Raw genomic sequence first — 16,622 nt, forward strand, 5'->3', positions numbered from 1 at the left:
TCCGCCTTTCTCTACCTTCGGCTATACTTAGTTCTTCAGGTACCTATAGGCATGCCGGTAAGTGATGCTATCAGTTTTGACATTTGTGTTACGGAATGTTGCTATCTTTCTATAGTTTCGTGAGTTTAGTCATAAGCTATCCCAGACCTTGATAGATTTTCCGAGTGATCGGCTTTAACGACCTGTAGGCAACGCCTGTTTAAGACCTTCCTCAAACATGTTTTTTAATTATTTTTTTATTGCTTAGATGGGTGGACGAGCTCAGAGCCCACCTGGTATTAAGTGGTTACTGGAGCCCATAGACATCTACAACGTAAATGCGCTACCCACCTTGAGATTTAAGTTCTAAGGTCTCAGTATAGTTACAACGGCTACCCCACCCTTCGAACCGAAACGCATTACTGCTTCACGGCGGAAATAGGCAAGGTGGTGTACCTACCCGTGCGGACTCACAAGAGGTCCTACCATCAGTGATTACGCAAATTTTAATTTTGCGGGTTTGATTTTTATTAGACGACGTTACTCCTTCACCGTGGAAGTCAATCGTGAACATTTGTTCAGTACGTATTTCATTAGAAAAATTGGTACCCGCCTGCGGGATTCCTTAGATACGAATGCACCGTTTTATCCTTTAGGCCAAGACGATTTTGTTGAATGAAAGAGCAAGGTATACCTTTGTGCAAATTAATGTTGCCAAACTATTTTAACAGAATATACGTAGCGAGACGCCGAAGTGGGCATCCTAGTGTAACCTATATTATACCTACCATTTAAAGTAAAAGGACTTTTTGGCGGGAACGCGTGGAGTGAAGTTGTGTGATTTGTTTTATTTTGTCTATTTAGTGTTTCTGCGGGTTTAAATGTGTAATAATGGTGGTTTATTAACCGTTTAATATCTGTGAAAGTGCACAAATGTGGGAAAATGAAACAAAGGCGCTGGACGTAACTTCTCGGGATCCTCCAAAAAGTCCACTGAAAAAATCTTAGTAAATGACCACCATTTTACTGAGATTAGATTTCATCTCATATCATCTCATTTAATTTCATCCCAGTTGATTAATGTCTCAAATTAATCATCTTCATTTCATTTCACTCCATATTATCATTTTTCATAAAATTAAGAATATACATTAAAATAAGACATGACTTAAAGGTCTCAGGTACCAGGTCATAAAATCTTTTAAAAAAAAAATTAAAGTAAAAGGATAAATTTTGAATAAACTTTCAATTTCGCGTGTTATTCATAGTAGAAAACTTCGCAGCATATTCACAACCCACACTCAGAAATAAAATAATTAATTAAAATATTCATTTATTTATTTAAAAAAAATTGCATACAACTTTGTGACTTGAAAAAGCACTTTTGTAAATCAGAAGTACAAAACTAGCATTTCTTGTTCAATATTTTTACTCTATGAAAATTTGTGACCAAGTCAAGTTTCAACATGAGTATTTATAACAAAATTACTTTATCAAAATCGTAAAGACATAAAAATACAAAATAAAGCAAAAAGACTTTTAATAAATATTGCTGCACTGAGATATTTAATTGGCAGTACACTGGCAACATTATAAATGGCAAAATTTTGTACAAGCAACACTTTTGGCACTTTGAGATTTCATTACAAGAAATTGTATACATTTTGAAAGCACTTACACCTATAGACGTGTATATAATATTAAAAATATAGAGATTCATTCATAAAGGACGGAAATTAGGCGAATACAATGATCCTTTCTTTTGTTCTATAAACAATAAAGGTTACAAACTAAATCATTAGATATGAAGACTTAGATTAATTAAATCATTACATAAATATTGCTAAAGTAAAATGTATTTTATCGTCTTATGAATACAGTACGTAAAGAAATACAAATAGTGTAGAAACTAAAATAACACGCTCCGATAGCAAGCCGAAGTATAAATTCAGTAGATTTTTTTAAATCTAGTACTTCTACTCAGCGTATTAGGCCAAAGTAATAAAATTATCGTATTGTCGTCGGTCCTTGATACGTACGTAAAATTATAAGTTAATCAAACGTCTTGAGTACTGGTGTAATTCACTACGTTGAAAGACTCCGCTTGCTACATACGACACAGGTCAAGCTAAATGTGTATTAAAAACAGAAAAAACCTCATTTTCCGCAAATGAAGTCTCTTATTTATTAGGTAAAAATAAAACGGCCCTGCAGACAATAAGAAAATTAAGAATAAACTCAATATAATTATTCTGGTGTTTCAAGATGTTACAAATGAAATAATCTTATTTCAAGTATTTTTCCCTGTTTTGGGGATGGTTAATGACAAAAGATCATCTACCGAGTAAATGATATTGCTCAGTAGATCAACGGTCTGGATTTTGTTGTTCGGAACTTTTGTATAAGCAAGCTTATTTTGAAAATGTCGTAAGTGAGATTCACCTTTTGCATCAAAGATTTAGCGTGTATTTATTACGACCAAAAGAACAGCTTCGTCAAATGTAAACATTTGAAATCAAATTAAATATCTATAATTTTGATTTAGGCTAAACTGAAGCAATATCATGGCACTAAATACATTTAGCAATTATTGTACGAAAAATTAAAATTTTATTTCAAGTAAAAAATTGAAAGATTTTGATGAAAACTGTGTTAAAAACATGTTTTAAAAAAACAATTCACATAGCTTCTGAGCATTAGTAAGCTGTAGGTATTGCAAGTAAATTAAATACATTTTTAAGAATATCTTACTTATACTATTTACCCTATTTTCGCTAATCAAGAATCAATTTGTCAGCTAGTTTTTTTTTCTGTCCACAGAATTATAACCCTTATAGCTTTGCACACTAAGCTTAAAATGCTAAATATTTCATCAGAATGAGTAGTCTTCAATTTTTAACATACCTCTGGTATTTTCGAATACTCTCATTACCATTTAAGATTTATTTAAGGTTCAGCAGCAAAAAAAATGTGACTTCACTTATGGCAATACTTCAACAATCGATCGGACAGTACAAATATTTCTGAATATGTATTCTCATATTTATAGATATAATTTTTTTTGGACATTCTTATGGCCTGGTAACGGGACCTTTAAGCCAAGCCTAATAATTTCTTCTTATATTTTATTATAACAAGGGCAACGAGATGAAGTTCATTAATTTGAAATCAAGTCTTAGTAAAACGGTGATTATATTTAGAGACATTTTCAGTTGACTTTTTGGAAGAACCCGAGGAGCTACATCTAAATGGCTTTGTTTAATTTTCCCACATTTGTGCACTTTCACAGATGCTAAACAGTTAATAAACCACCGTTATTACACATTGAAACGTGAAGAAACACTAATTTAAAAAAGAAAACAATTTACACACAATTTCGCTCCTCGCGTTCCCGCCAAAAGTCCAATGTACATAATAATATACGAGTGTATGTATTTAAAGTTGTGAAAACCGAATATTTGTTTTAAATAGATTGCGCGTCAACGTCTTCTCCGTAGTCCAAGTCGTCATACGTGAGTTCTTCATCGACAGCATTAATCGAAGTTTCTTTCCCACCCGGGCAGGCAAGACACCTAGAAAGGTAACACAAAACACATTTTAATTGGTTTGTTTATTAAGCTCGTTAATTTTACTTCACAATATATCTATATTTTAATACGTGAAGCAAAAACTTTGTATTCCTTTTTACGAAAATTGCACGGACGGAGAATTATGAAATTTTCCACACTAATAGAGACTATAGAGAAGAAGTGCACAATGCTAATATTTTCTATACTAATATTATAAAGAGGAAAGATTTCTTTGTTTGTTTGTTTCGAATAGGCTCCGAAACTACTGGACCGATTTGAAAAATTCTTTTTCCATTAGAAGCCGACATTGTCCCTGATGAACATAGGCTACTTTTTTTAAAAAAATTTTTTTTTTTTTTGGTTTCATATGTGTCTTAATGTTTCCTAAGCGAAGCGAGGGCGGGTCGCTAGTTTTTAATAATGCATAAAAGATACATTAAATCAATAAAGAAAACATTACACACACTACCATGTATTTGACACACACACGTATGCATACTATTTATTTATTGTCAAACTTTTGTTCTTGACGTCTGTGGTCAAATTGAGAATAGATTAAATATTGTTTGTCTTTATTCATATTTTTCTATAGTGTAGTCTTGGCGTTGAAAATACAATCATAATAGTGTACAAACTTATAATTCCAATTAATTATAGTCGAATTTCGACTACTGCTGGACCTCTAGTATAATAATATAATAAAAACCATGTCTTAAGGTGCGTGGCATTTACATTGTTAATGTCTATGGGCTTTGGTAGCCACTTAACACCAGATTGGCTGTGAGCTCGTCCACATATGCAATAAAAAAAGTGTGTATGCATATAATCCCTTATCATTAGGAGTTTGGTACTGTCATAGGTATGGTAAAGCGAAGTTGACTTCTAAAATGTTGGGAATTCTCAACAGAGCACAGCTATATGATTGTGACGCTTGGACATAAGCTTTGATTGATAAAGCACTATTCCTCGGCTCCCAAATACCAGCTCTTTGATATAATATAGGGGCGAAGGGCGTTCGAATTATCTATAATCCCGTTTTCATCAACCATGTGGACCCTATGGTAGACCCAGACCTCAGACAGATAGGAACTTCGGTTCTCTCTGTACGGTATGTTTCACGGGGACTTGTTCTAAGGACTGTCCGAGGTAATCCTTTTTACTGTCGCACCACCGGTCCCCGCTATTCCATTGTATCGGTATGGCATTGTTAGTGTCCATGGACAACGGTGATCACTGTCCAACCGAAGAACCAATCTGACGGTCACCATCACATTGGTTATACCGTCGTCTGTAATGACACCCATAGAACGTTACATAAAAAATCGGATCAAATAAATCGATTCGAGTTCAGTTTTGAAAACGAGTCTTTTAATAATTTAAGACGTAATCTAATATACGAACTTTTGTATAAAATAATAAATACGTAAAGGAAAAGCTTTGTATCCCTTTTTACGAAAATTGCGCGGACGGAGGAGTATGAGATTTCCCACACTTATAGAGAATATAGAGAAGGAGTGCAATATGTTAATATTTTTTTAAATTATGCCTAAAAAATACATTAAATCAATAAAAAAGACATTACACACACTACCATGTATTTGACGCACACACGCATGCATACTATTTATTTATTAACAAACTTTTGTTCTTGACTTCTGTGGTCAAATTGAGAATAGATTAAATATTGTTTGTCTTTATTAATATTTTCTATAGTGTAGTATTGGCGAAATTTGTGATTATAGAAGTATAATAGTTTTTGGAAATAGAACCATAATAGTGTACAAACTTATAATTCCAATTAATTATAGTCGAATTTCGACTACTGCGGGACCACTAGTTAAGATAAAAATTTTAATGAACAATTCCGATCACAATGACATAACCATTGATGAAATAATAAAATTTGCAAATAATCCGTCTAAATGAGTTAAGTACGTTCTTCTTCCTATTCGTACACTCTTGACAGAGTGGTCGTGGTCATGCATCAGTCGGATCCTGCGATACCGATTGAGCGGTTGGTGGTGCAAGGGAAAGTCGAGGGCAAAAGATCTCGCGGACGATCTCCAACACGATGGACCGACCTCATAAAATCTGTTACTCACTCCAACATAAATGTTTGCTCTCACTCTGCGAAACATCGTGCCACATGGCGTCGCATCGCGAGAGCATCGGTTAAGTACGTATTGCATTACAAAAATAATTGATATCTGCCTGCGGGATTCGAACATCGGTACAGTCGCATCACTCGATATGAATGCACCGAACGCCTTATCCTTTAGGCCACGACAATATAAGCGCGAGTTGTTTATTATACTGTGTATTTAATTGATTGGTTGAATTTACTAAGTATATATTCTATAAATACAGTATATTCAATATAAAGTGCAAACAAAATAAAAATCTTTATGTACTTTGGAATCATTGGACTGTCTTCGTCTCTGACATACTAGTGTTTTGTTAACTTTCAAATAAAAACCTAAGAGTTCCGTAAAATGTATTTAAAATAATTTTACAATTACAATACCGGTATTCCCTTTCATAGATTACGAGGCGACATGTGTAATTTCATATTAATTATAACATTTCCTTGTAGGATTCAAGTAATACCGATAAACAAAATGATGTCATAATAAATGAATATGCAATAAATGTGTTTAAAATAATATTAATTCGCAACACACCTGAGCGTAATCCGATCCCGTGTGCAGATGCGAGAACGTTAGGTCGGCCTTGTGCCGCAGGTGGCCGTAATGGGCTTATTTAATATGCGAGGAAGTTTTGTTGGAGATACAAACATGAAAAAAGCTCGCATTTCTTCATTAGAATTATGTTATAAATTCACTAATTAGTTTATTTATTTAGATTAAATAAAGAGTCGTGAAAATATTATTATTTTAGTTATCCTCCGTTTTCTAGTCTCATTGTGATATGAAAATTAACAAAACTCGCATTCGAATTGTTCAATTTATTGAGAGTAAAAAATGAGATATTCATACGTAATATTAGTATAAGTCATGTCAGGAACTCGTTAAAAACGCAGAGAATCTATATATTAATACGTGAAGCAAAAACTTTGTATCACTTTTTACGAAAATTGCGCGGACGGAGGAGTATGAAATTTTCCACACTTATAGAGAATATAGAGAAGAGGCGCACAATGCTAATATTTTTTTTAATAATGCATAAAAGATACATTACATCAATAAAGAAAACATTACACACACTACATACCATGTATTTGACGCACACACGCATACTATTTATTGTCAAACTTTGTTCTTGACGTCTGTTGTCAAATTGAGAATAGATTAAATATTGTTTGTCTCTGTTAATATTTTTTATAGTGTAGGTAGTCTTGGCGAAATTAGTGATTATAGAAGTATAAAATACAATCATAACAGTGTACAAACTTACAATTCCAATTAATTATAGTCGAATTTCGACTACTGCGGGACCACTAGTACTACTGAAAATATGATACTAAGTATTCGTGTTACGTAGCACGTACGTAAGTATACACGTCTGTTACATTCAAATGTAAAATATAGAACTTTTTTTGTTTAATCAAAAAATAACAACTTTTTCTCAAGCAGCAGCAGCAGCAGCAGCAGTGTTTTCGTATTGTATTTTTATATATATTATACGAATTCATCTATACTAATATTATAAAGAGGAAAGATTTGTTTGTTTGTTTGTTTCGAATAGGCTCCGAAACTACTGGACCGATTTGAAAAATTCTTTTTCCATTAGAAGCCGACATTGTCCCTGATGAACATAGGCTACTTTTTTTAATTTTTTTTAAATTTTTATTGTTTGGTTTCATGTGTGTTTTAATGTTTCCGAAGCGAAGCGAGGGCGGGTCGCTAGTATTAGATAAGGTGGGCCACATGTTCAATCTTATATTTGTAACTTTACTGGTTGTAGGCTAACTCAAATGGGCTATTAACTACTAAACACCGTTTTAGCCCACTGAGTTTGTCGCCGGATCTTCTTAGTGGGTTGCGATTCCGATCCAGTGGTAGATACTGCGAGGCACTGCTCTTACTAGGGTTAGTGTTAGCAACGTCGTTAGGTTGAGCCCGTGAGCTCACCTACCCGTCCGGGCATAGATGGAATAGCCTCTTAGGCTACCAGTGAATAGATACGAAAAAAAAAAAACGGACTGTGAGATAATCAGTAACAATCTGTATATAATAAAAGATCATTGCAGTAAAGAAATACGCGTGTTTATGTACTTGTTCCATAAACATTATTACTAAGTACATAATATATAAGGGAGTATAGTAAGAAAGACGCAAAGTAACTACAAACGGATGATAAAGTTGCCATTACTAAAACTCTGGCAACACTCTGTAAAATATAATACTAGATGTGCTCAGTCCTGTGAAGTGGGAAGAATCTTTTAGGATATTTACCGACTCTCGTTGATGCCGTAATATAAGCACTTGTCGCCGACGCATTCGCAGCATCCGTCATGGAACCACCTGTAATGACATGCGAATAAACATTGTATTTATGGCAAACGAATTTTCTCCGATGTCACTTATTTTGCGACTTAACGATTACTTTGTTCGATACCTATCGATCGACTTTAGTGTTATCGATATAATTTAATAGTTTTTTTTGAAAAATAAGTAACTAAACAAAAGATGCAATGCAAAAAAATTGTCGACGTGACAGTGTGTCTATTCGAATATCGATTATTGAAGGAACACAAACCTATTTCGTTTGAAATAAATCGTTATGCAGTGAATGTTAAGAGTGTTGATCTGGAACTGGTCATAGAATGTGGTAAAATTAGAGGTGGCAGCGCATAAGGCTACCACGAAGCGACCATTCATTTTATTATTTAGTCAGAAGTTTTTTCTAGGTTACCTAATGCTGTTGGCGCCCATGGACCGACACGAGGCCCGGCATTTGTCACACGACATGCACTGGGACATGTACGCGACGGTACAGTTGAAAGTCACCACGTCTGTGTTCACCGGCTCCGAATCTTGTTCCACGCTCTCTGTTACAATATTATTTATTTATTACACTTCGTGTAAAATTTACATTGACCGACTTAATAATTATCTACAAGTCAACCAAAGGTAGTGCAGAGTAAATAGTGGTAGGTGCAATGAAATTTATATTAATTTACAAATACATACACACATATATACATATATACACAAACATATATCACCTTTTCGCGTTAAAAGTGTACAATTTCCAAAAATATTCAACATTGAGTTAATGTGCGAAAACATTTGGTATCACTAGTATTTTTCTCATAAATAGCGAATGTTAAAAGAGCGCATCTTAGTTTTAGTTTTTTTTTTTTTTTAGTTTACCTGTGTTTTGACTACTATTAACAAAATCAATACATAATTTTATCTTACTTTAAAAACAGATAATGTAACTAGTAAAAAACAAAAAATAAATGTTGCAAATGATGAATATTAAAAATATGACATGTTAAGCCTTTAAAACGCTCACTAAAATTATAAGTTTTAAGATTATACAGTTTTAATGCGAGAAGACGATATACATACATACATACAATAGTTTATGCAGTATTAAAAGGAATATATTAATAAATAATATTATCAACTAGAGTTAATCTTTAAAATTACTATTAAAAAATATTCAATACTAATTTGAATGAATCGAATACTTCTCAAATTACATTCTTAACCTTTCTGGTATGTTAATTTAGTACATAAATTTGAGCTCGTACTAAAAGGACACGTAAGCGAATTTCGACGATTAATAACATCCACCCAACTTTCTGCCGTGAAGCAGTAATGCGTTTCGGTTTGAAGGGTGGGGCAGCCGTTGTAACTATACTGAGACCTTAGAACTTCTATCTCAAGGTGTGTGGCGCATTTACGTTGTAGATGTCTATGGGTTCCAGTAACCACTTAACACGGGGTGGGCTGTGAGCTCGTCCACACACCTAGGCAAAAAAAAAAAAGCTACTGTTAAATGTTTAGGAGAAACTATAGACATATATAACACGAGCTCGAAGTCTCAATTGAATTGTATAAAAGTTGTTCCCACGGTTAGACCAGTGTGCTTAGTGAGAGTTTTTAAACGTTCTCCATAGAGTAAAAGTTAACTCAAATTTGTATGCAATTGGAAGAGCGTCCCAAACGTAGGAAAACGTTCCAACTCCATACAAATTTGAGTTAACTTTTACGCTATCGAGAACGTTAACAAACTCGCACTAAGCACACGCATGACTGCAACGCGGTAGAAATAAGCAGGATGGTGCTGTCTAAGTGTCTACCTCTGCGATTACAGTACGTTTTGCCATTAGTCACTGGTTCCTGTAACTATTGAACTGTCTGAGATAACGTTAACGCTAACTTATGGTATCATTTGATGTCTCTTCGAATATATACAACTAACAATTTTTTTTTTAGGTTACAATCAGACCAGGCATCTAGGTGAAGACGGTAAAGGATTTTCAATGTAAAAAAAATTAAATAAGAATCGGACAATGGATTCTTTATTCTTAAAAATCAATGTTAAGTAAAGAGAAGAAGTTTGTTTTATTCGATTAGGCCTTTTACGCAAGCGCATCGTAAGACAGTCCCTACACTAAGCAGGATCGGCGAGAAACTCATGGCTTATTCTTTCTCGAAAAAACGTGCATCACACCAAATATTATTAAAACAGTATATATACTACAGTTGACTGAATGAATGAAATGGGTCTGCTTTACCGAGCACGGGATATTCTAATCTATTACGTAGGTTAATATTTTCTATCTATCTTTCAGCCCACAGACGTCCTACTAACCCACGGCTGGACCCAGACCCAAACCTCGCTACAACGACCGATCCTGCCGATTCCCGCGACCTGACAAGACGTCATTCGACCTTGTAGAAGATCTACCCAGAAAAATTTTTTATTGCTTAGGTGGGTGTCAGTCTCAGTGTAGTTACGACTGCCCCAACTTTCAAACCGAAACGCATTACTGCTTCACGGCAGAAATTAGCAGGGTGGTGGTACCACCAGTAATTACGCAAATTATAATTTTACCGATTTGCTTTTTATTACACGACTAGCTGACCCGGCAGACTTCGTAATGCCTCAATCGATAAATAAAAGACCTAAACTTTTGTATAAAATAAACTTAAAACAACAAAAGGAATCCGACGGACGAGCGACACATCAAAAGAAAAACAAAATTGTTATTTTTATTTAATTCCGAGCATTTTCATATTTATCTACCTTTTAAACCTTCTCTGGACTTCCACAAATAATTCAAGACCAAAATTAGCTTAATCGGTCTAGCCGTTCTCCAGTTTTAGCGAGACTAACGAACAGCAATCCATTTTTATATATTTACACGATGTTGTTCCTTCACCGTGGAAGTTAATCGTGAACATTTGTTAAGTACGTATTTCATTAGAGAAATTGGTACTTGCCAGCGGGTTTCGAACACCGGTGCCTCGCTATATATTGCTATGCACCATACGTCTTATCCTTTAGGCCATGACGACTTCAAACTAGGTTCAACCTAACTCTTACGTATTTGTACGTCATCAAAGCTTGAACAGGTAGCAATGAGATTCCTTAACAGTGACTCACCGTTCCCGGTGGCAACCCAAATTTTGTACTTTTTTTTTTCTTGTACACGATTATCGTTGGGGTCATTTTTCGTAAGAATTTCATTGAATGTTTTCAGCTAACGCCAACATTAAGTTAGTGTCAAAATAAACGAACATTTCGAAAAAGAATTGACATCGAGCCCTACACCCCAGCCGAGGGTAATAGGAAAGAATGATGATGATGATGATGATGATGATGATTTTTATATTATTGCACGGATATTGAAATGGTTTAAATTTAAAATAAACTAATACATAGTAATATTGAATTGTAAGGCGTATTATAAGTCCTCATGGCCTCATAAAAGTCATGCTTTCTAGTTTGTAGAGTTGCACATGTATCTATACATTACAATTTAATAATTGACCACATGTCTCAATGTGGTTAGGGGCAATTATGTTGATGTGTACAAGCTCATTTCTCTACTAACAGTAAATAAAAACATAAACATTGTTTCAGATCGATGCCTCCAATGAAGACTACTCTAACTCAACATTTTGAAATTTTCATTTTTCACGCAAATCGCTTCACTATTTTAAAAGTATTACAAATTATTGTTGATGGGGTTCGAAGCAAGAGTAAAACAGCTAGTTACACAAGAAAAAACCATAAATATATCTGCAATAATAAAGATTTTATCAACTTTTTTAGTTTAAACGCTCCTCCTGTAAACCTACGAATTTGGAGTTAGCGTAGTGTTCATTGGAGGCATCGACATATGCCTTGCAGTTTCACCAGTTTTTTAAATCCCAAACCAGTCAATACACAGTTGAACATAATCAAGTTCAAAATTATTATTTGTACCGAAGTAGGCCTTCACAGGTGCTTTTAAAGTTTAATTACTTTTTGACTGATTCGGATGGCAATTTCATTACTCAGTTGAATATGTAAGAGGTTCATGCTCTTTTCCAAATCTAATATAAAATGCATGTGAGGAAATGCTAAGTTAATTTGTTTCATAAGTTTGATTCAAATATACCTGAAACTTGGTATTATAGTGGTGTCTTCGGGGAAAATATACTAGTTTAAATAAATTAATGATTTTGGATATGACTGGTTTTACTAGTTTTAACACTAACAATTTCAGCAATGAAGATGATCATGAACCTGAACGGCATTGAGCAAGCAAATCAAATTGAAACAATTAAACAAAACTGAAATACACAATGAAATACAAATTGAAACAATTAAATAAACTGAAAAAAACTATATCCCTAGCTATATTTTTATAATGGCGTTTAATCATATCATGTCGTGAGCAAATTATGTTTATGACATATTTAAGTTTACGAGATCGCTGTTAATATAGAAATATTAGTTTCAACGGTAAAAGGATTTATCAATGGATAAATATGGAGACAAACAATGAAATACTACTTTATGCTGATTTTATTCATAGATCAAATGAGAAACTTCTTCTCTTGTTATATACACAACAAGCTGAAGTGGGGCATTACTATCAATATCAGTGTTCTTATTTAGGACAGAAAATGAGTTTTATAAGTGTTATTTTGTAAGGGTATGGTGCAACCCTTACAAAATAAGACTCGTCTTTTATTCTTGCAACATTTTTTGTGTGCATTTTATTAACTTACGTAAATGATAAACAACTTGTTTCTCTGGTACAGGTCTGTAGGCTGATAGGTCGATGTCCACTGGATATGTGATAGAGTGCCAGCGTTGTTGAGCATCTGGATCACTTGTTAGAGCAGCAAAGAGGCCTGGTACTCCATCACCAAGCTCCTCAACATAGGAAGTTTTTGATATTTCTGTCTGCGTGTCATTTGGTTTGGGACACATATCTAGGGACAATAAAGATATCTTTGTCAGTTTACTAAGAATTATGACCATTTTATCATGTTTCATTTGAAAAACTTTGTATCGCTGTGATAGTAACTATGTAATCCTCATAGTGTGGCTAATTTATTGAGTGTAGGTATTTAATTGTACAAGTCCAGAGTTTTATATAAAACACTTACTGGTGGTAGGACCACTTGTGAGTCCATGCGGATAGGTACCACCGCCCTGCTTATTTCTGCCGTGAAGCAGCGCGTCTACGTTGTAGATGTCTATGGGCTCCAGTAACCCCTTAACATCAGGTGGGCTGTGAGCTCATCCACCCATCTAAGCAATAAAAATAAATAAAAACAATTTTTTTTTTAAAGATTAGCCCGTCAATTTTTAAGTCGTAATTTATTCAACATTGAAATAATAAAATTGTGCTTTTAACATATTATTATAAAGAAAAACAATTAAAAATGTACATAGATTTAGAAATATTTTAAACATCTACGAAAAAGAGAAAAGCTTATGAATATTAATAACAATGTTATTTTAAACTTTTTTTTTCCTTCCTTTCTGGCTTTTGTTACTTAGATTAAAGTACAATTTTGCCAACGTCGGGTAGTGGAGGTATCAACATAATTATGCTAGGACATTTACATAACATTTACAGGCATGAACTGAAAATAGAGTTACCTATTTAGCTTTACAATTTTTGTATTTAACAGTTAGTAGGAACTACAATTTTATATTATTAGTGTCTATGAAAGATGCAAGCGAGTAGACTACCTTTTTACTGGGGAAAGTTAATAGGAAGTTCATGTTGATGGGGAAGGGGATTATGTTTTTTAATAAAGTATATAGGGAATCACCATTATTGTTAAGAATGCAGTTGAAGAATATATGATCCACAGTACCTTCCTCGGATCCACAGTCGCATATTGCTGTATTTCTTACTTTGAATTTGAACAGTTGGACAGGTGAGCAAACGTGACCCAGTCGCATTCTGATAAGAATGCTAGTGGTACTTTTGTTAAGATTTCTGTACTTAAAAAACCATGGGGAATGGGGCATTGTTGGTTGGATTATAGAATACTTTATTTTAAACTTACCGACGCAACTACAGCACTCGCTGTATAAGGTGCTGAGGCAACTGAAGCAATCTTTGCAGCATGAGCAGTCCTTCAAATCGCATTTGCATGATTGGGTCAACATGCATTTTGATACTACGCTTGCACATATAGCTTCATTGCATGCGTATGCTATTGGCACCACACAAATCAGCGCGACGATTAAATAAGACCTTCTCCACATGGCAAGATTTAGTGAAACTATCAAAGAATGCTTGAAAAATAAACAACGATCAAACTTCAAAGACGTCAACTCCTGCGCATTTGTTTATTAAATTTTAAGCCATGTGGTGATTATCAACTTGTGATGTTTTGCGTTTCTTAAAACAGATATTCGTGAAGTTTTAATAACTTCTAAAATTAGCAAGTAAACAAAATAAGGCTTTTTTCTTATTTTAAAAGATGGGCAACGTCAACTCTACGCTACGACTGTTCGATGAATGAATGAGATTTTTGACATTACAATCTTGAAACAACAAATCGAATGCACGAAGAGAACAATTTTTGAATATTATTCACTAGATGACGTCAACCTTGCAGTGAAATGAAGTGCTCGCGGGTTATCATAGAGCATACACTTATTATTTACGGAGCATATTATTATCTAGCCGAAGTGTAGTAGTTTATGACGCTATTTTTAAAATATTTCCAATTGCTACTTCTTCGTAGCTTTAATTGGCTTCCTTTCAACGGACACTTTTTAATATACTGCGATGGTACTCCTTAGTTCTACCCTTCATAGTTAGAACTAAGTAGAGTAATCCTAGCAAGATCAATTTTCCACATCGTTCAAACCTTTAGGAAGTCATCCTGATATTTGTTCAAAGATCTTATTCATAAGAGAAAGAAGATTTTAGTTGTCTTTAGACTGTGGAGGGAAATAAGTCTGGCAGCATTTGTCACGTGTATCATTCTACAATGTATGAATAAATACTTATCAGAAAACAATACTAAGTAATGGACTTTTTGGCGGGAACGCAAGGAGCGAAATTACTTAATTATTATAAGTAAGCGAATTAATTAGTCAACTGTTTATTTTGTTAATTTTTTTTTTAGCTGATTGTTTGTATTAACGTATTACATGAATTTTTATTATTCGCAATAATGAAATAACACTTTTTTTAAACATATTTATTATCCGCAACACGCTTCGTCAGATTATAGAAACAGAGTTATCAGCAACATGCTTCGTCAAAAAGTACAATAAGTACTTACTTTCAGCTACAAGCGTCGTCATAAGTAACCTAAGGTCCACGCAAACAGCAATGCGCGCATAGGCATCGGCTACTCAAACAAGCCACTCTGGATCGCACCCGGCCCGAAAGTACCCATTACGCTAGCAGCATTGCCACGCTGTATGGCAATGGACAATGTCTGAACCAGGTACGACCCAGACCGAGGATCGGGGCCTCGCTCTCTGAAGCGGTGGCCAATGGCGGCAATAAATTTTTGGCCTACGAACTCCACACATCCGCCGTTTCCACTGCCACTGGAACAAACAGGTATGTAGATTTCAGAGCATCGTACTTGGCATGCTTCGTTTTAGCCGACGCCTTAGCAGCAAAGCCCGCACATTGTCAGGTCCCAGATAAATGACACGCCGCGTACGTACAGCTACAGGTTGCGTCCCATAACAAGCAGCGTTCCTTTTCCCAAGGAATCAGAGTCAAACCATCCGGCCTCTTACCATCCGACCTGCTGAGGCCAGATGGTTCCAACACACACGGGATATTTGCGGTGACCAAAGCACGTCGAATAATAATTGTTAATTTAGTGTTACTTCAGTCTTAAATGTCTAATAACGGTGGATTATTAACTGTTAAGCATCTGCGAAAGTGCACAAGTGTGGGAAAAAGAAACAAAGTCGCAGGACGTAGCTTCCAAAAAGTCCAATAATATGCCTCAGTAAATAATCACCATTTTACCGAGATTTATCATTCCCGATCCTGCGCACCGAATGGTAAACAGGCGACTTCGCCCAAAACACGTCATTTCGGATCCTCCCGAACTCACTAACGGTGAATTTAGGTACCCCATGCACCGGTCATCGTTCTAGTCGAACCCGTCGCTTGCGAAGAAGGGCTCAGCGAGTAAATTAACTTACAGACACAGCCCACAGAGTTTCTCGCCTGATTTTCTCAGTGGGTCGCGTTTCCGATCCGGTGGTAGATTCTGCGAAGCACGGCTCTTGCTAGGGTTCGTGTTAGCAACAACGTCAGGTTTGAGCCCCGTAAGCTCATCTACTGGCCCGGTGACGCTGATATGGTCTCTGAAGACCATCAGCTTAGGTAGAAAAAAAAAAGAGATTTTATTTCATACCACCTCATGTCGTTTCGCATTTCTTTTGCGAAATAAATAAATTTATTCGGATATGGTATAATTATCTAAATCAACATCACAGACAATAGTAAACAGGTATGAAAATGTGAGTTTGTTCAACGCGTGGTTATTCGTAGTTAAGATAGCGTTTCGTGAAATGCTCCTATCCGCTTCCCTGAAGAACTTAATAATCTCGTTCTTTATTAGTAACCGTTATTGTTGACTATGTTATGCTAAT

The 16,622-nt window shown here is 35.0% G+C and overlaps 2 protein-coding genes across 2 annotated transcripts in view; one reads left to right on the top strand and one right to left on the bottom strand.

The window, feature by feature from the left end:
* LOC149500821 (uncharacterized) overlaps positions 1–16,622 on the top strand; it is a 49,200-nt gene that overhangs the window by 2,965 nt on the left and 29,613 nt on the right. The gene's annotated exons all lie outside the window — the stretch shown is intronic.
* Positions 1,300–14,601, bottom strand: cv (twisted gastrulation BMP signaling modulator crossveinless). The gene is made up of 5 exons (XM_028174433.2): positions 14,048–14,601; positions 12,749–12,955; positions 8,424–8,559; positions 7,964–8,032; positions 1,300–3,551 (listed from the first exon to the last, which is right to left on the bottom strand). The coding sequence occupies exons 1-5, from the start codon at positions 14,247–14,249 to the stop codon at positions 3,443–3,445; spliced, it is 723 nt and encodes a 240-aa protein (XP_028030234.2). The 5' UTR covers positions 14,250–14,601; the 3' UTR covers positions 1,300–3,442.

Source organism: Bombyx mandarina, chromosome 19 (genome assembly GCF_030267445.1).
Source record: "Bombyx mandarina strain Sakado chromosome 19, ASM3026744v2".
Taxonomy (NCBI): domain Eukaryota; kingdom Metazoa; phylum Arthropoda; class Insecta; order Lepidoptera; family Bombycidae; genus Bombyx; species Bombyx mandarina.